The sequence below is a fragment of the Pezoporus flaviventris genome, unplaced genomic scaffold (assembly GCF_033815535.1).
Source record: "Pezoporus flaviventris isolate CSIRO_AGI_PZ_B2104156 unplaced genomic scaffold, CSIRO_AGI_Pfla_v1 ptg000037l, whole genome shotgun sequence".
NCBI classification, from domain to species: domain Eukaryota; kingdom Metazoa; phylum Chordata; class Aves; order Psittaciformes; family Psittacidae; genus Pezoporus; species Pezoporus flaviventris.
Window position 1 is genome coordinate 6653015 of NW_026892585.1, and position 17147 is coordinate 6670161.

The 17147-nt window shown below is 41.6% G+C and overlaps 2 protein-coding genes across 3 annotated transcripts in view; both read right to left on the minus strand.

Annotated features, from left to right (window-relative positions):
• The window catches only part of CUL1 (cullin 1), a 307965-nt gene that overhangs the window by 92695 nt on the left and 198123 nt on the right, over window positions 1-17147 (minus strand). The window lies entirely within an intron of this gene.
• The window catches only part of RAMP3 (receptor activity modifying protein 3), a 70886-nt gene that overhangs the window by 27422 nt on the left and 26317 nt on the right, over window positions 1-17147 (minus strand). For both annotated transcript variants that reach the window (XM_061464592.1, XM_061464591.1), the window contains 2 exons: window positions 2941-2970; window positions 164-296 (listed from right to left, as the gene is read on the minus strand). In XM_061464592.1, the coding sequence (XP_061320576.1) occupies window positions 164-296; window positions 2941-2959 (152 nt within the window). In that variant the 5' untranslated portion in view covers window positions 2960-2970. The remainder of the gene's footprint in view (window positions 1-163; window positions 297-2940; window positions 2971-17147) is intronic.

Consider the following 17147-nt stretch of genomic DNA (forward strand, 5'->3'; position numbering starts at 1 on the left):
GGCAAACAAATACAGGAGGATTTCAATTTATCTGGAACACAAACACTTTATATGCATTATGGATGTAGACATTCCAGTGCTCTTGGTCTCTGAGGTGATCCTTTCTTTAAAGGACAAATAGCACTACCAGGTGAGAACTATTAAAACCAAAACTAGCTCTTACATGATAAATTCTGTCAGGTTGCACCATTTTTTAGAGTCCACTTTCTTCATCATCTCTTCAAAGGATTTTCCACAGGCAGGCAACTTTTCTAACATGAGAGATTCATTGCAGAGATTAGTCTGTTGACGAGCACCTAGGTAAAATCAGAAAGCACCTTAAATCTCAATCATTGAAATAGAAGCAGCACAAAAATATCACTCACAAGTTACATTGTTGTAAACCTATCAGTTAACTTTCCAAACAATTTTAGAAAATAGATAAAATGCACCTTTACATAAATAAATTAAAAACATAACTTAGTACGAAATACTATAGGTTGCCATATATAGCATCATCTTTTAGACCTAACATAGAGGAACCTACCTATTCAGTTTTCTAACCTTAGTATCTATTAATACTACTTATATTATATTGACTTACAAACTAACATAGAAATGCCTATTTGTGTTTTTAGTTAAAAGCTAACCACAGTTACTGACCAAATACTTCAGGGTAGAAAGCACTTCTCAAGCTCACACAGGTGCATCCCATTCAACTAACTGGTTGTAAATGTACTTCAACATCGAGAACACTTGTGTGTCTTATCAGCTAAAGGGCTTGAATTCCCACAGCCACAGTTTAGCTTTTCCTTTAGTGTATCCACTAAAAGAATTATCTGCCATTATCAGATGTTACTGTTGCAGCATACAGCTACTGGCAAAGAAAGAATTAACCTTGACTTGAGCAAACCTGTATATTTTGCAACCTGAAGTGGCAATTCTACAATATTTAGAGCCAAAGTCAGAGGTTTTTCTCATCCAGCCCCTAACTGCAATGGAATATAAAGACTGTATTTTGGTATTTCTTAGAAACTTAAAATTCTGCAAAACAATCTATTCAGACTAACTAAAGCTTTTGATTTTGATACGGCTGAAACATTTTGTTTTGATTAATTAAATATGTCTTGCTTTACCTTTATAAATGCCACTAGAGTATTCGTCTATACACAAAAAGCATACATTTTGCAGAACATTAAAATTACCTGAAAGCATATGCATGTCAACTTATTTAATACAAATGCCTAAATTAAATTAGTCAGAAAAACCTCAGTGTGATTACTTCTCTTTAGAGCAGCACAAATCAGAGAAAAGGATTTACCTGAACAAAACTGCAACCCTAGCAGATCCTCATGTGTCAAACAACCCTCCTGAGAACTCTGGAGGAACAGCTTTTATACGAATAAAGCCAAGAACAGACTACTTCATCCTTTTTATTCATTGAAAAAAGAAGTCTAAGTAGAATCATGTCTTGTACCTTTTTCTGCTTGAACTACGTTTTTCACTGAGACCCTCTTTATACCAGGGAGAGGAGCTATTTCTTTTCCTTCTATTAGTTACTTTGAAAGCAGTATCCCATCATTACTGAAAAGAGCCAATGGTTCCAATTATGTGTGCTGACAGGCAAACACACTGACAGGTGAAGCAGGTCGAAGGCGTGCAAGTCTTCACTTGAAAAGTCAGGCGCAGCCCCCACTCTCAACAGTGTTCCTTACTGTTCAGTCCAAAAAACCTAAGCCAAGATGACTGGTTTCAGGCTTCACATCATGACCCAGCCATCAGTCAGAAACTTGAATATCTCATTCAAAATGGGCCATGTGATTGCAAGACAGGCTGGAGTGCACAGTAAGTGTTTCACCCAGCGAGAGGGCTTTGGAGCCTGGGCAGGAGTACCTTGCAACTCAAACTATCGCAGCCAACATCTTAGCTGAGGAAGTCACTGACTCAGTGATGCCATGTGCCAAACGAGACGCAGCCGTCACATCTGACCAAAGAAATACTCCACTTTCACATACTTTCCAAAAGCAGCAGATCCATAACTGAGACCCTAAGCCTGCTATTTCATACAGACCACAAACCTCTCCGGGTATACGGCCGACTCACTGGGACCCAACCCTACCTACCTCCTTTGTCATGTCTGACTGACAGAGCTCATAAAGCTGATGCTAAGTGTTCATCCATGTCAGGAAAAAAAATCAGAACTACAGTTAATCAGCAGTGATAGAAATGGTGAAAGTTATGAAACAGGGGCAGCATAACTCTGTCCTTGGAAAGTTAACATGGTAGCGTGGGCCCTGCCTATTTAAGTGTTCCTGCCAGTGCATCTGGCGGCTGCAGCAGCTACGTTTTACATTCCACTGCTAGATCTATAAATGAATATTAACACTGGGCAGAATTCAAAACCAGATATGAAAGTTGCATAGCTGGCAACTTAATTCCTGCATTGATGCTTTCACAAAAGTTAAGCAAAGCTGCCTTCCCTGGCAGACTATTCTAACCAACCAGCTATCATTTGATTTATAAGTCTATAAATCCAACAGAATACAAGTGTCTCCTCCATTACATCATGTGCACTGCCAATTTACTCCATCTCCTTCCCCAGCAGCATGTCTAAATGGATTTTCCATGGCCTTGGTATTTTTGGTTAGCTTTCTTTAGGACTTCAATATTTTGCAGGGTTATAGAAAAAACTCTGATGGAGTCATTTGACAGAAACAATCTGATGATGCAAGAGTTTCTGTCTAAATCCCTGGCCAAAGGGATTTAAAATTAAGAATAATTCTACTGTTTTACCATCACTCTTGAGACTGACCTTTACAAAACACTACAGAACTTTCTGCTCATACAGCTGATGGAGATGACCAGTTGACTAACTGAAATGAGACAGGATGGGAGTGCTTCTCAGACAGCTGCCAGGAATAAAACAGAAAGAGAAGTTTGAAGTTTAAAAGCAAAGCTCACCTGTGAATCCAAGCATCATCAGACCATTAACTAGAGGGAGGGGGAAAAAAGAGAGATGAGTTAGATACTTCCATGCTGTTATGTCAAAGACAGTACAGATACAAGCAAACCTGAGCATAATTTAGGCTTCAAGAGAATACTCAAAAGTATGCCTTTGATCATTAGTTTCAGTTTTATCAAAGAGTGAGTCTGAATGGAAAAAATAACATTTAGAGAACATGATGCTTTTAAATTCCTTTTTACCTATCCTTTAAATGTCTGAGTCATGCAGACACATGGGTCTATCCACACCATTCTTTCCTATAGATTCCAATGTTAAGAATTAGGGACAGGGAAAATTTTACTTTAAGCTTCTTGAGCATGAAAAAGTTGGAGAAATAACACATTTGCTCAAAATGTAGGTGAACTGCACATTCTAAGTGTAAAGCAAAAAAACACAAACCCTTTTGCTTTAAAATCAAGCAAGCACAGAATCATAAATAAGTGTGTGCTATATTCGTTAAGAAATGTAATGCTGGTTTTCATGGTCTCCACCTTTTGCACGGTGAAATCGTACATTTTGAAAACCATTACAGTCAAAACACATGAGCTTCTCACAGAGATGTTACTTTAACAGGTATGTCAGAAGAGCATCCAAATGGAAACACAGGCTATGCCAACAGAAGGAATCTTCTGATTAGCAATCTGCAGTACATTCAGATGGATTAATGAACAGAAGCCCACTGTGTTTGCACAGCTCCAGCCACACTTAGGATTTTGCAGATAGAGCTTAAAGGGATGTGGCTTCAATTGTTTTTGATGTCAAACTGAAAAGAAGAAAAATTGCTGACAAATCTTTACAGTATTAAGTATATAGTATGCATCAGAAATGAAATGAATAATTTCACACACATGGGTGCCCCCTGCTTCTTGTTTATACTCTACATGTCACTCCAGTAGAATGAATCAAGCTATATACATAGCAGAATATTAGTTCAAATTATATTGATCTAGCCTGTACAGTCACTGCGATATGCCAAGCTCTCAACTGAGTTAACTGCAAATTGTGTACATACGTCTGAGGAGAATTTAGACCCTTCCAAGGAACGTATTTTTCTTCCAGACAAGCATTAATCTCTGTCTTGGTTACTAATGAGACAGAATGTACCGAAACTGTAAAAAGCAGGAATCCAAGTATCTGAAAATTGAGTTGCATCCAACACACAGAGCTGAAACGCCATTACACACTCTGGTGGCTGTATCTCTTTCACAAATAAAGCACTGCTCTTTCCAGACTGTAATGCCAGGTGTAATACCAGTAAATATACCTGAGTGTTTATCCTCACTTGAAAAATGTGACTGATCAACTGCAGAATACTGAAGACCAAATTAAAAGCACCCAATTTCTGAGGAAGCCAAACCCACTGATTCTGAGGAAAGGGGTCTAGATGCACATAGGTGCCTTAGATGTTCCCCTGGAGGACCACAGCCTGCACCTCAAATTATCTATCAATTCCAGTCACCAGTCTCTAGATCCTTCATACTTATTGCTGCAGTAATCCTCATGAGACCATGGAGAGGCAAATAAACCAGGAATTACAAGAAGAGAGAATCAGTAACAGAAAACAAGTCCATGTTTTACAGAGAAGAGGCTGAGTGACTACCCTAGTGTCAGGCAGGGAAGCTGTGATAAACCAAGTACTGAATAAAGGCTCTCAGGTTTGTGCTCACAGATCCCTCTGCTCACATGAAAGCATGCTTTTTGCATTTTCTGATCTGCTCATGACAAAGTAACACAGGATGGTTTGCACCTATCCTCAACCAAGAAAGTCCAGATACCTTCAGAGAAGGGTGAAACAAAAATGCAGACCACCATGTGTTATCATGCCCACCTCTCTTTGTTTCTTTACTCCCAGGTATTCAACTCATAACAAAGATTTAATCAGGAGACTACAGCTTGTTGGCCATGATAGTTTACACAGAAAGTATGACTCTTCCATCAGATACTTTAAGAAGGAGCAAGTTCAGCTTATTTCTTGAGAGCTTGATGCCATCGCATCTCATTAGAAGATACACAGAGAAAGTAAAGTGGGTCACAGCATTGGAAGATGCTCCCATGACCCCAAAATAAACAGTTGCCATGCAATCCTACCTGAACCAACATCTAAGGGAGAAAAAAGGAGGTTGAGTTTAACTGTACCAGTTGACTACAGGTTAAATCCTATTAATAATGAACCATAACAATGGCCTTTAACTTTTATTTTCTCCATACACTGTAGCAGCATGTATTCCACTAGCATTAGTGGAATTAGATGTGAAGGGGCCAAGAGGTAAAGGAAAGTATCATTGATTCTTTCAATCTTTCTTAGATGGGGAAAAATCAGTTTGAAGAGCCTATGGAAAGAAAAACAAAATAGGATAAAGTGATAGAAAATAAGAGAGCCAAGAAAAAAACAAGTTTTTACTAATAACCTTCTTGTACATGAAAAAAAGAAAATCTGGTTCTAGACCTTCACTGCAGCCTCTTATTATTCATTCTCTACCCTCCTTTTGTAAGCAGGCATTCTTCTGGCATGAATAAGAGAATTAATTCAGAATGGGATTCACAGCACCATGTAAATTCACTATTGGGATACATGAGAGGGTAACTGTCCTACAATTTTTCAGGTACATAAACTTCTGTTTTCCTCTAAGATGAATAAATATTTCTAAATGGTTCGTTTTCTGCTATACTGTTATTATTCCCTGGCATTCTCTCTTGAGGCTTAAAATTAGCACTGGAAGTCTTTGGATTTGAAGCAGCCTCTGAATTGCTGTGTGCTCTTCCTACTGCACATTTCTCCAAACACTTTGTAAGGATAATTCTGAAAACCTTGTTTATGAGGGAGATGTCAGAACATTTGCCTTTGCTTGATCATTTCTTGAGGCTGCTGCACTGCCTGACAGGATAGGAATATTTCTGAGCAGCTTCAAGACTTTCTCAGAATGCATATATTCAATAATTCTTGTTTTACCTGACCACTGTATGCAGTTCTTCACCAGCAATTACAACAAAAGAACATACAATGGCCTCAAGTTAAACCTACTGTCAAGACCCTACTTCTATACCTCTTTCTAAAGACAATCCTGCCAATTGCAATCATCTAATCTTTAACTATGTGTCAGGACATCAGATCTCTATTGGAAGTTATGCATTAAGCAAACACCTGCCTTTCTGCAGAGCATGAGGTTTTATTGATAGCTTTACTGATGCCAATATTGAACCTTTATTGATAGTGTGCAAAAACTGCTCTAACATACAGTTCATGAAAGTAGGTGAAACCCCAGTTTGAAATGGCAACTGCCATTCTGCAGTTCTGCGCCTCTGATTTGATGGAAACACAAGAGAAAGATTAATACTCTATTAGTATAATTTTGTCATATTGATCACATCTCTTTATCCACATTTCTTTCATAAACCTGATTTTAAATACTGAACAAATCAATCTTACAGAAGTGTACCAATGTTTCATCATGTATTTAACTGTAACATGAATTTACCTGTTGTGTGGGTGGCATTAAAGATCATGTTAAATTCACTAATCTTTCATGTAAACCCCAAGTTATACCATTACAGGTTCTCTGGCAGGAATGCACAGAGACTTTGGGGTATCTAATTCATAAGAGACTCCCATGGAAATAACTCCACCTGTGCTCTGACACAACGTCAAGTGCATCCTACTGCATCAGAAAAACAGTGATTACAAGTATCTAGGGGTTCTTTATTACCTATCTTCCTGACATTTACGTGCTCAAGAGCCTCATTTCTCTAGGATTTTTATGAATACAGAAGGAAAAGATGAGCTAACACGAGCATCACATGGCTGCTTTCCAAAAAGTTCTCTAAAAGCACTTCAAGGGGGGCAAGTAAAATGTATGTGGCCAAGTCGCAGCAGAATCTGAAGAGGCTAAGGAACCCTAAAGCTTCATGAGAAAGCCCACAAAAGTCTGAGCATTCCTGCTTTGAATAAGACTAAGGCAAAACAGTTTGTTCAAAGGTATTTCATCAAACCCACCTTTTCCCCTGCATAATCTCTATGCCTTTCTTCAGAAAAATACCATCAGTAAGCATTGCTTAAAGGCACATCAAGGTACATCTCTCTCTTCCAATTTTGCATCATGTTAGGGCACTCAGTTTTGTATCACCAACTCAATCACTGGAGGGACAGAGGTGGACCAAGGAAGTATATGAACTGGGCATGCAGAAACTAGTCCCTACAGTAGGAGAAACAGGCAAAAGAACTTAGACCGTTTCCGTCCTTTCAGCTTAAAGCCAAGGTTTGCTACACCAGCTGCTGGGAGAAAAGGTACTCATCTTTAGCTAGTATGAAAGAGCACTGGTTGAGTTTTGACCATGTCAGCCTGCTGAGGAGCAGACTGACGTAGGCTGATTTACCAGACATGGTAACTGAGGTACTGAAACAGATCTGACTTAACACCCACAGTGCCACTGCCTGCAACTGGGCGAAGTCTTAACACAGATAGCTTCCTATAGGGCTGCTGAAGCTTGAAGCCATGTATTTCTCAGCAGCCACACAAAATACCTTGTGCCACAGGGAGCTGGCTGGTCCTCCCCCTGCTGCAGCCTTCATCCTTCCTGCCCTTACAGGCCTAGTTTATACCCCCACAAACTGCAGCTCTGGGTTATTTTTTAAATTATAAACTGCTTATCTGAGTCCAGTTCTCATTCCAGCCTAATCACACCAGGATGCTAAGCCCCCAACAGAGATAACAAAGTGATAATTTAGCATGAAATTGGTATACAGATGGGCAAAGCATAAACTTCTGTTATGAAAATGTCTTAAATACATTCAAGGGAAAAAGAATTGATGATGACTGGCGATGAGCTGGGGTGACTCCAGCACCATCCCCCAAGATGGGCAGAGCCACGGGTGGGAAAGTGGCTCTATTTGCAGCTCCAGCGTGGCCAGGGATGAACCAGGGAGTGCAGCAGCAGCAGCAGATAGGCCCAGAAGCCAGGTTGGATGGAGTCTTGGATGACATGGTTTAGTGTGAGGTGTCCCTGCCCATGGCAGGAGGGTTGGAACTGGATGATCTTAAGGTGCTTTCCAGCCCAAACTATTCTATGATTCTATGACTCTATGAGGTGACCCAATACATAAGTTCAGAGCACATACAGGAAAACAGCCAGTAAGCCAGGAGCACTTAGGGTGTAGCTCAGGGCACAGTGGGGGACGCAGGCAGCGGGCAGAGGGGAACTCACTGGGGCTGTTGAGGGTGCTGTTAATGCACTGGGAGTCCTGACAGGAAGGCAGCAAGCGGTCACAATGTGCAGCCTTCCACCTAGGCCTACAAACATGATGCAAAAACTGGTCCAGATGGATAACTCTATCAGCTATACAGTGAAATGTATGCCTGTGTGTATGAGGAAAATGAAACACAGCTTCTCAGGTGGCCACCCTCAGAGAGAAAACTCATGAGTGATTCCAAGTCTAGAGGTTGTTGTAAAAGTACGGAAAGGAAAAAAAATGCTGTTGGTACAAAACTGAAGTCCCACCTGCCAATCTTTAAATAACCCTTGCTACTGTATATATGGCTCAGAAGGTCATCTTTTGTTCTCAGCTACTAACTGTCCCTTTGACACTTTATAAGAGGAGCGGGACGGGGAGGGAGAGGAACAGGAACAGGACACAAGAACATCATCACATAGTGTAAAAGCAGCCAAGGAAATGAGGCAACTGAAGTTCATGGAGCCAGGCAATGACAGGAACCCAACACAAAGGAAGGATGCCAGGAATAAACAGAAGCTTGCAATAAATATAGTACTTGAAAGAAGTGTTACACTGGCATTCAGAACTGGCCCAAAAAAAACCATGCTTCAACATATGGAGAGACAGGAGCAAGTAAACCTGTTGGCAGGGTGCATTGATCTGTCGCTATGCCCGAGAAGTTATCTAGAGAGCTAGGATAACAGGTAACATAGAAGTCAGCTTTGCACCATCCCCTACTTTGATGCTAAATCCTTTTTAATACTTTTTTTTCCCTGTGTCAACTTTACGGAAGACATATATTAGCCATGGAAATGTAATATTCAAAACTAAAAGTGCAGTTCAGTGCTATACTTTATCACAGTTTGAGGCATTACGTTATTGCTTTTGAATTGGCAAGGTAATTTCAGACAGTTAACAATTTTGGAAGTCAGACTCTTCTTCCTGCAGAGCAAGAAAAGCAGGAAGGCAATTTAAGCTTTTTCATTTCATCACTGCAAATCAACAGGGAACATTACTGAGGACATTGGCTGTTCAGGCTCATGTTGGCTCAGATTTGCCCAGCTTTCCAGTGACTGCAAAGAAATGTGACAATTATTGTGAACTCATACTTCAACTGGGAATTTTTCAGAGCAGGAATACAAATTACTGCCTTTTACATTCCTTGGTGGAGTTCTTAAATCACTGCTGGCAGCGTATAAATAATGCTGCTCAATTTCTGAACAGCCTATGGCTGCTTCCAGAGGTGTTGGATGAGTTTTCTACTACTTTGTTTGAAAGCAGTATGATTTATTTCAATATATATCTAACCAGTGCTTTTCACTAAATATTTATTTTCTTATTAATATTTATTTACTAAATAACTATTTAAATAAACCATGCCACTTCAACAACAGAATTAGGGAGGGGATTATTTAGCAACTGACTGAACAATAAGATCTGTATTGTAATGGAAGTCCTGTGACTCAACCTGAAATGTCACATAATGTTTTCTCCCCTTCTTTTCTGTCCCATTATGCTTTTGATGAAGCACTGTGTAACTGAAATATAAATCCTTAATTTTTTTACTGTCACTGACTTTCAGAAGGTGGATGAACTAAATATTTCAACATCAGAATCAAGTGCTTGAAGTAGACCAGCTCCACACTCTTTCAGAAGGGTGCTATGGACAAATGTGATCCTTGACACAAATCCTGAGATCCATCCTTACAGTAAAATTGAAGACTAAGAGGCATACATTTGTTTCTAGAGTAGAAAGAAATTTGTGGCATTAGAAACTGTTTAAAAATGACATCCAACAACAATACAGGGACTACGATTTGACTTAAGGGGGCTGGAAGACAGTCCCAGAGGACTAACACTCCTCCGGAGGTGCTACAGCCTACAGCTACCAGAGACAAACAGAACAGCTTGCCTAAACAAATCCTAATTGACTGAATTCACTTCTGTGACTGTTCTCTGGGACATTAGGAAAACACTGTTATTTAGGATGTATCTACAGGCCTTCCAAAGGCTTTGTGCTCCTTGTTTTCATCTAATTTCTGCCTGTGAGACCTGGTCTTCTGGGTCTTGGAATACACTAGTTGTCACACAGATGTGTAACCTCTAAACCAACCAAATTGTCTCTCTTAATAATTTATGCTTACAGATAAATATGCTTCTAGCAAGAGGAAACAAAAATCTTTTTTCACCCCCTAAACATCTGCGCTTCTTCACGTTCATTACAGCCTTGTGTGGTACCACTGGTGTGGTCCCAGTTTTACACCAGGTATGGAAATGATGACAGAACTAGTAAGAGATTTGTCTCAGTCACAAGCAGGAATCACCATCACACCAAGAACAGAGTGACCCAGCAGTGGTGTGGTGCCAGGACCTCTAACTCCTCTCAGGAAATGTTACCAAAGTAACTGAAGAACATGACAACCTCTCTGCCCCGAAGATAATAACTGTGAAATGTGTCTGCTGTGCAATTTATGGGAAAGGTACATCATCAAATGAGGCAGCACAGTTCAGATCTATCCCCTGCAACAGGACAGACAGTTTGCAATTCATTGTGAAGAGAGACCCCCCCCCTCAGTCCACATCAGAACTGTGACAGCCCCCAAAGCTGGCCATCTGCATCCAGGACCTCGGTCTGTCATTGTACCACCTAATCACCTGGAAACACATATTAGACCTAAGGGATGCTCATTATTGTAACCCAACTGCCTGTCATTGGTCAAAAACACAGGAAAACACAAAAGAAAATGTGATGTGACATGAGAATTCCCTATAATAAGGAAACATAAGGTCAGCACAATACTGACTTCACTCTATACCTATCCACCTGTGAATGAGTGTAAAACACCAGTCCCTCAAGGCAAATAGTCTGCTCCTGTGGATGGCCTGAAAGAGAAGTCAAGCAACATTTCTTTTTTAATAACCTTGGGAAAGGGAAATGACCCGTGAAGGTTTCACAGACAGGGGTCACAACACACTCCCTCCTGAGGAAGTGTTTAAAACCATGGGATACTTGAAGACATTAAAAGTTTCTTCTTCCCCTGACAGGCAGAACATTTAAATCAAGATCTTGTCAGCGCAGAAGACTTGGGAAAATGTGGGATTTTTTCTCTTTTCTGACCAGACAACAAAAATCCCCACCCTGCACATCCACTTTCTCTGAATGCTGCATGTACTCCTCTCGCACATCCACCTTCTCTGAATGCTGCATGTACTCCTCTCGCAGACTCCTAATGCTGTTACATACTGTGCTGAGGCATTACATCAACACAATTTCAGCAGTCCTGCCTCCAATGAATGCTGCACCTACCATGAAATAGTAAGTTGGCCTGACCATTCAAATGTGGGCTGTTTTGCTTCAGTAGCCCAGCTCACCCGCCAGTGCTCCAGAGCTCTAGATACTCAACTACACAACCACAGAATATTTTCAGTGACATATTGCCATGAAGAACTCAAAAGAGCAAGAAAACAAACAAAATCTCAGAGATTTGTGTGCCTATGTATACTGCTATATACACACCTGCGTATTGTAGGTCTGTGTGGCTCTTCATAACAGCATCCTTACTCCAAGGAATAAACACTGAAAACATATCCCTGGCAGTCTGGCATTGCAGCGTGATCCCTGCACACCAGAATCTTTCCTGGATAGATATCCCCACAGGAAACTGCACAGCAGCAGGCACTGGTATAGGAAACTACTTAGGCCAATCCTGGAGTAAATCATTACTCTTAGTGGATATGAGGAGCAGAACTGAACTGCAGAAGAACACAAATTCCCAGGTATCCCCCTCAGCAAGGCAGGGCACATCTGGCTGCTCATGCAGAACCCAGTGCTCCTCAGTTTGCACTTTCTCCCTTTACGCTGATTTTATGTTTCCTAACACAGTGGCTTTGTTTTCCAAATAGCAGGTACCACCAAAGGAGTAAGAAGAAACAATAGTGACAAGTTTAAACTCCTTTTTATTTTTTTCCACCATCTGCTATCTTAGAATCATAGAATCAGCCAGGTTGGAAAAGACCTTTAAGCTCATCCAGTCCAACCATTCCCCAGCACTGCCAATGCCACCACTAACCCATGGCACTGAGGGCCTCTTCTACACGGTGTGTGAACACTTGCAGGGACTGTTACTCCACCACTGCACTGGGCAACCTGTTCCAATGCCTATTCCAATGTTTCACTGGGGAAGGAATTGTTCCTAATCTCCAGTCTAAACCTCCCCTGGCACAGCTTGAGGCCATTCCCTCTCATCCTGTCACTGGTTACTTGGGAGAAGAGACCAGCCACCTCCTTGCTTATTTATTAACATTGTAAAAGTTGTGCAAGTTGATTACAATTACTCCTGAGGAATAGAAAACAAGGCATTTATTAGTAAGAGTTCCATTAAAAACTTACAGTAACAAAGGTATGCATAAAGTATTAAGCCAGTAAAACCTTTAAATTAAAGTTTAATTTAATTTTATTTAATTAATAACCTCTGTCCTGGTTTTCATTCATGTCAGTGTTTTATTAAGAAAAGTTAAAAAAGGGTAGTGTATCTGACCTTACTTTGTCAAGCAGCCCAAGACCAAAACACATTTCAGCAACAGTAGATCAGCAGTGCTTCCATTTTCATGGGAAAACCAAGACTCTGCTAGGAATATGCCAGTTAAGAAGTATGGAAACCCAAATGAAAGTAAACACTGCAGAGAAAATGCTGTACCATGGTTATTCCTGAGCTAAGAAAACTGCTACGGCATGAGGACAAAATCATTCATCACTGTTTGTGAAGCCAGTGAACACAAACAACCCTGAAGAGCAGGCTCCTCATTTTTGAACTCTGGGGTAGCTGATCCATAGCCCAGAGTCCCCTGCTGCACAGCCACCCTACTGTGGTTACTATCCAAACCTTCTTCACAGAGGCTTTTTCTCAAGCTTTCACCCTGTAAATAATAAAAAAGCCTTCAATAACTTGAGACTGAAGCTAAAGCTGCTTTTGGGGGTTACACAAATAAACATCTGCATAAAGCCAGCCACAGAAAGATTTATGTCCCACTATTCACAAGCAGCATCAGAGCTAACTATTTTGTGGGACTGACTGCTCAGCTAACACTTCTCTTTTGTAACTTGGTGTGGTGCTGACCCTGGCTGGACACCAGGTGCCCACCAAGCCACTCCATCACCCCTGCTCCTCAGCTGCACAAAGGAGAGGAGATATAATGAAAGGCTCACGAGTTAAGGACAGGGAGAGATCACTCACCAGTTACCATCATGGGCAAAACAGATCCAACTTGGGGAAATTAATTTAAGTTACTGCCTATCAAAATCAGAGCAGGGTAATAAGAAATAAAACCAAATCTTAAACACCTTCCCTCCACCTCATCCTTTTTAAGCTCAGCTTCACTCCTGATTTATCTACCTCCTCTCCTCAAGTGGTGCAAGGGGACAGAGAATGGGGCTGTTTCATCACATGTTGCACCTACTGCTCCTTCTTCCTCACAGTCTTTCCCCTGCTCCAACATGGGGTCTATCCCATAGGAGATATTCCTCCATGAACTCCTTCAACTTGAGTCCTTCCCACAGAAGCACGTTTGCAGCCACTATGCCAAAAACAAACGTGAAGAGAAGCTATTCCACAGCCCCTGTGGCTACCAGGCAGCACAGCCCTGATGCCAAGGCTGAGATACCCTTTAAGCAAAGGGCCCCTCTCCACTCCAAAGCTGCAGTATGTCCAGGTCACTCAGGGACAGCAATGTCCCTTCAGATCAAACTAACTGTAAGCACCCATGTGGCCTTTGCACCACTGCATCAGGAGGATGTCTTCCTCACAGCCCTGAAGATATTCTCCAGTGCACACAAGGTCAGCGAGAGAGAAGACTACAAACCAAAACTAAGGTCAAAGAGATCAAGTCTTGGAAGAAACCTGGAATTTGTGCCCTATTGATGAGCACTTGAACAATTCTACAAGACGCTATTTCTGTCCCAGTATTTCTCCATCTCTTCACAATACCCTGTGGCTGTGAACTCGCTTTTCATTTCTGCTGAAGGCAGGAGGGCCATACAGACTAAGAGCTGCACACCCTGTCAAATCTCAAGCTATATATTTTGAGACAACAAAAATGCATGGATGTTTTCTAAAGATTAAAGTCTCTAGCATTAATCTGCACACAAAGGGATGCAAAAGAAATCTGCCACTTCCCAAAAGTCTGAATTCCCATAAAAAGTGACAGCCATTACTGGCAAAGTGAATGACACTATTTATTCTCACACTGCCCACAGAAATTTTCCCCAGATCACACTCTCCAAAATAATGGCAAATCAGTCACATTTATTTGAGTGTAAAAGCAATAAGAGAGATGCTTTACAGTAGGGTGTGGTGCTTCCACATAGCACTTTGCTTACTCAGCTTAATCTGGTTAGATGTGAAAAAGATGTGCTTCCACCAGCCCTGTGCTGTGCAAGAGCCTATCCCATTGTCCTCTTCAGAGGTCAGATTCTCCCTGGCTAGGAGCACAGGTGGAGCAAGTGGCATTCCATTTGCAGAAGGCCATCAGCCTGGCTTCAGACAGACAAAATGCTGTATTCCAGGGGATAAATTGAGGCCACCAGCTGCTATGCAGACATGCCCTTTGTTCAAGCCAATATTCTAGGGCATGTCAAGCTGCTCTGGAGATGAAGGCTGGGACCCTCTCTAGCTTTCAGACCATTTCTAACAGTGCCATCTCATTTCCTTTTAAAGCCTTTAGAGAGGAGCAAAGCTGTCTCCTCTTTTCGGGCTTGTTTCAGGGAAGCCAACAGAGATCAACCCTAGAAACTAATGGAAAAGAAGGCTTTCTCCTATTCTGCTTTCCTACTCTTTTCTTTCCTCATACCTATACACATCCCTCCCAAATGACCCAAGAGTCCTTCAGGCAGCATTTAGGACCTTCTACATATATAGTCACATTATAATAATAGTCACATTATAATAATGTCATTTTTTGTCATTTATATTTCCCAGTGTATCTCAGTGCAAGCCTGGCTATGAAGAGACTCTTATTTTAGAACAAAAATCACAGCTGCTTTCATAGAACATAAAATAATACACTTGTACACGTCTATTCTGAAGTAAGATGGCTCATGGAACAGCTTTCACTAATACAGAGAGGTGCAAATGAAAACGGGCTTCATTAAATTTGTGAAAATTAATCTCTTTGTGAGCCTTAAATGAGAACACAGTTTGCTTTCTTCATACCTCTCTCTCAAGCACTAATTTCAATAGAAAAGGCATGGATGGTAGCAAATGGTGTTTTGTAAAGGACTCTCTTGCTGCATTTCTTCCCCTGGTAAGAAAAAGTGGAATTTTCTTTGTTTGCCTCCAATCCAAGCCAAAAAATCACCTCTGTTACCAATGGAGAGGTGGGAGCAACTGAAACAACAAACTGTCCAAAACCACTTTTTAAAGACAACTTCATTAGCAAAACCTTGCACGGTTTCCCTTGAGCCACCCCAGCCATGCTCAAGACCATGGCCTTAAAACCTTGTGGTCTGTACGTATCTGCACCTATAGCAATGCCTGTCTATCCCAGGATAGACTTCTAGCTTCACTTCACAGCCTTTGATGGTTTACTTCATAGATTTGGCTAAAATGAACCTAAAAGCTAAGCTCATACCTCAAAGGTGTTTAAAACCCTGACTCCTATGTAGGTGGGGCTCCCAGTACAAAAGGGATGTGCAGCTGTTGGAGTGAGTCCAGAGGAGGCCACAGAGATGCTGCGAGGGCTGGAGCAGCTCCGCTCTGGAGCCAGGCTGAGAGAGCTGGGCTGGTTCAGCCTGGAGAAGAGAAGGCTCCTTAAGGGGAGACCTTAGAGCAGCTCAGTGCCTAAAGGAGCTACAAGAAACCTGGAGAGGGGCTTTGGACAAGGGCCTGTAGAGACAGGACAAAGGGAATGGCTTTAACCTGACAGAGGGGAGATGGAGATGAGCTCTTAGGCAGAAGTTCTTCCCTGTGAGGGTGCTGAGGTGCTGGCACAGGGTGCCCAGAGAAGCTGTGCCTGCCCCATCCCTGGCAGTGCTCAAGGCCAGGTTGGATGGGGCTTGGAGCAACCTGCTCTAGTGGAAGATGTCCCTACCCGTGGCAGGGGGTTGGAACTGGATGAGCTTCAAGGTCCCTTCCAACCCAAACCATTCCGGGATTCTGTGATAAGAGCAAGAATTTACTAGCTAAATGGTTTCTAGAAATGGATCTCATTGATGTAAATCAGGTTTAGAAAGCTTATTTTCCTCCTTCCCACTTTCAATCTGGGCTTACCTTCACAGTGGAATTCCCCCCAGTTGCTGGGAGAGAGGCAGCTGTAGATGGCATTTTATGCTCTATGCTACCACCTGCAGCCCACTTCCAGTCACCACAGGCAACTGAGCGCGGACAGGACGAATCTGTCCCCTGTTGGATGGTGACCTCAGTAAAAGACCAACACCTCTCCGAAAAGGAATCAAGAGATACAAAAACGGTGAAGGATGGTGGGAAAGATGTCTGTGTCCAGGAGTAAGTTGGAACAGAGTCTGGATTTATGCTCCATGCTTTTCTTTCAGGATGGATGTTGATGGGGTCCGCTCACTATCTTCCTGCTTGCCTGGTGTTGAAAATTGCATCTTCAGGAAAAGAAGCATTTTGGAAGAGAAGCAGTTTTGTTAAAACTCTCTGGTTTGTCAGATGTTCTGCTTTGCAAAAGTTTATTTGTCTTACATGCACACCCACCTGGGTTTATTAAATTCAAAACTCCTACAATGGTTTTCCCTTTGTTCCACCCTTTGCAGCTGCAGAACAGCATGATATATTAATAAGAAAGTAATGGAAAAAACTTGATTTAGATTTCAAACTTCAGCCCAATAAACTTGTTTCCTGTTTGTTTTGAGGTTGTTTTTTTTTTCCATTAAGAGTCCAAACTCCCCAGGAGTTACAGACGCTGTGCTCCACGCAAGGGGAGCTCAGGACCTTACAGAAC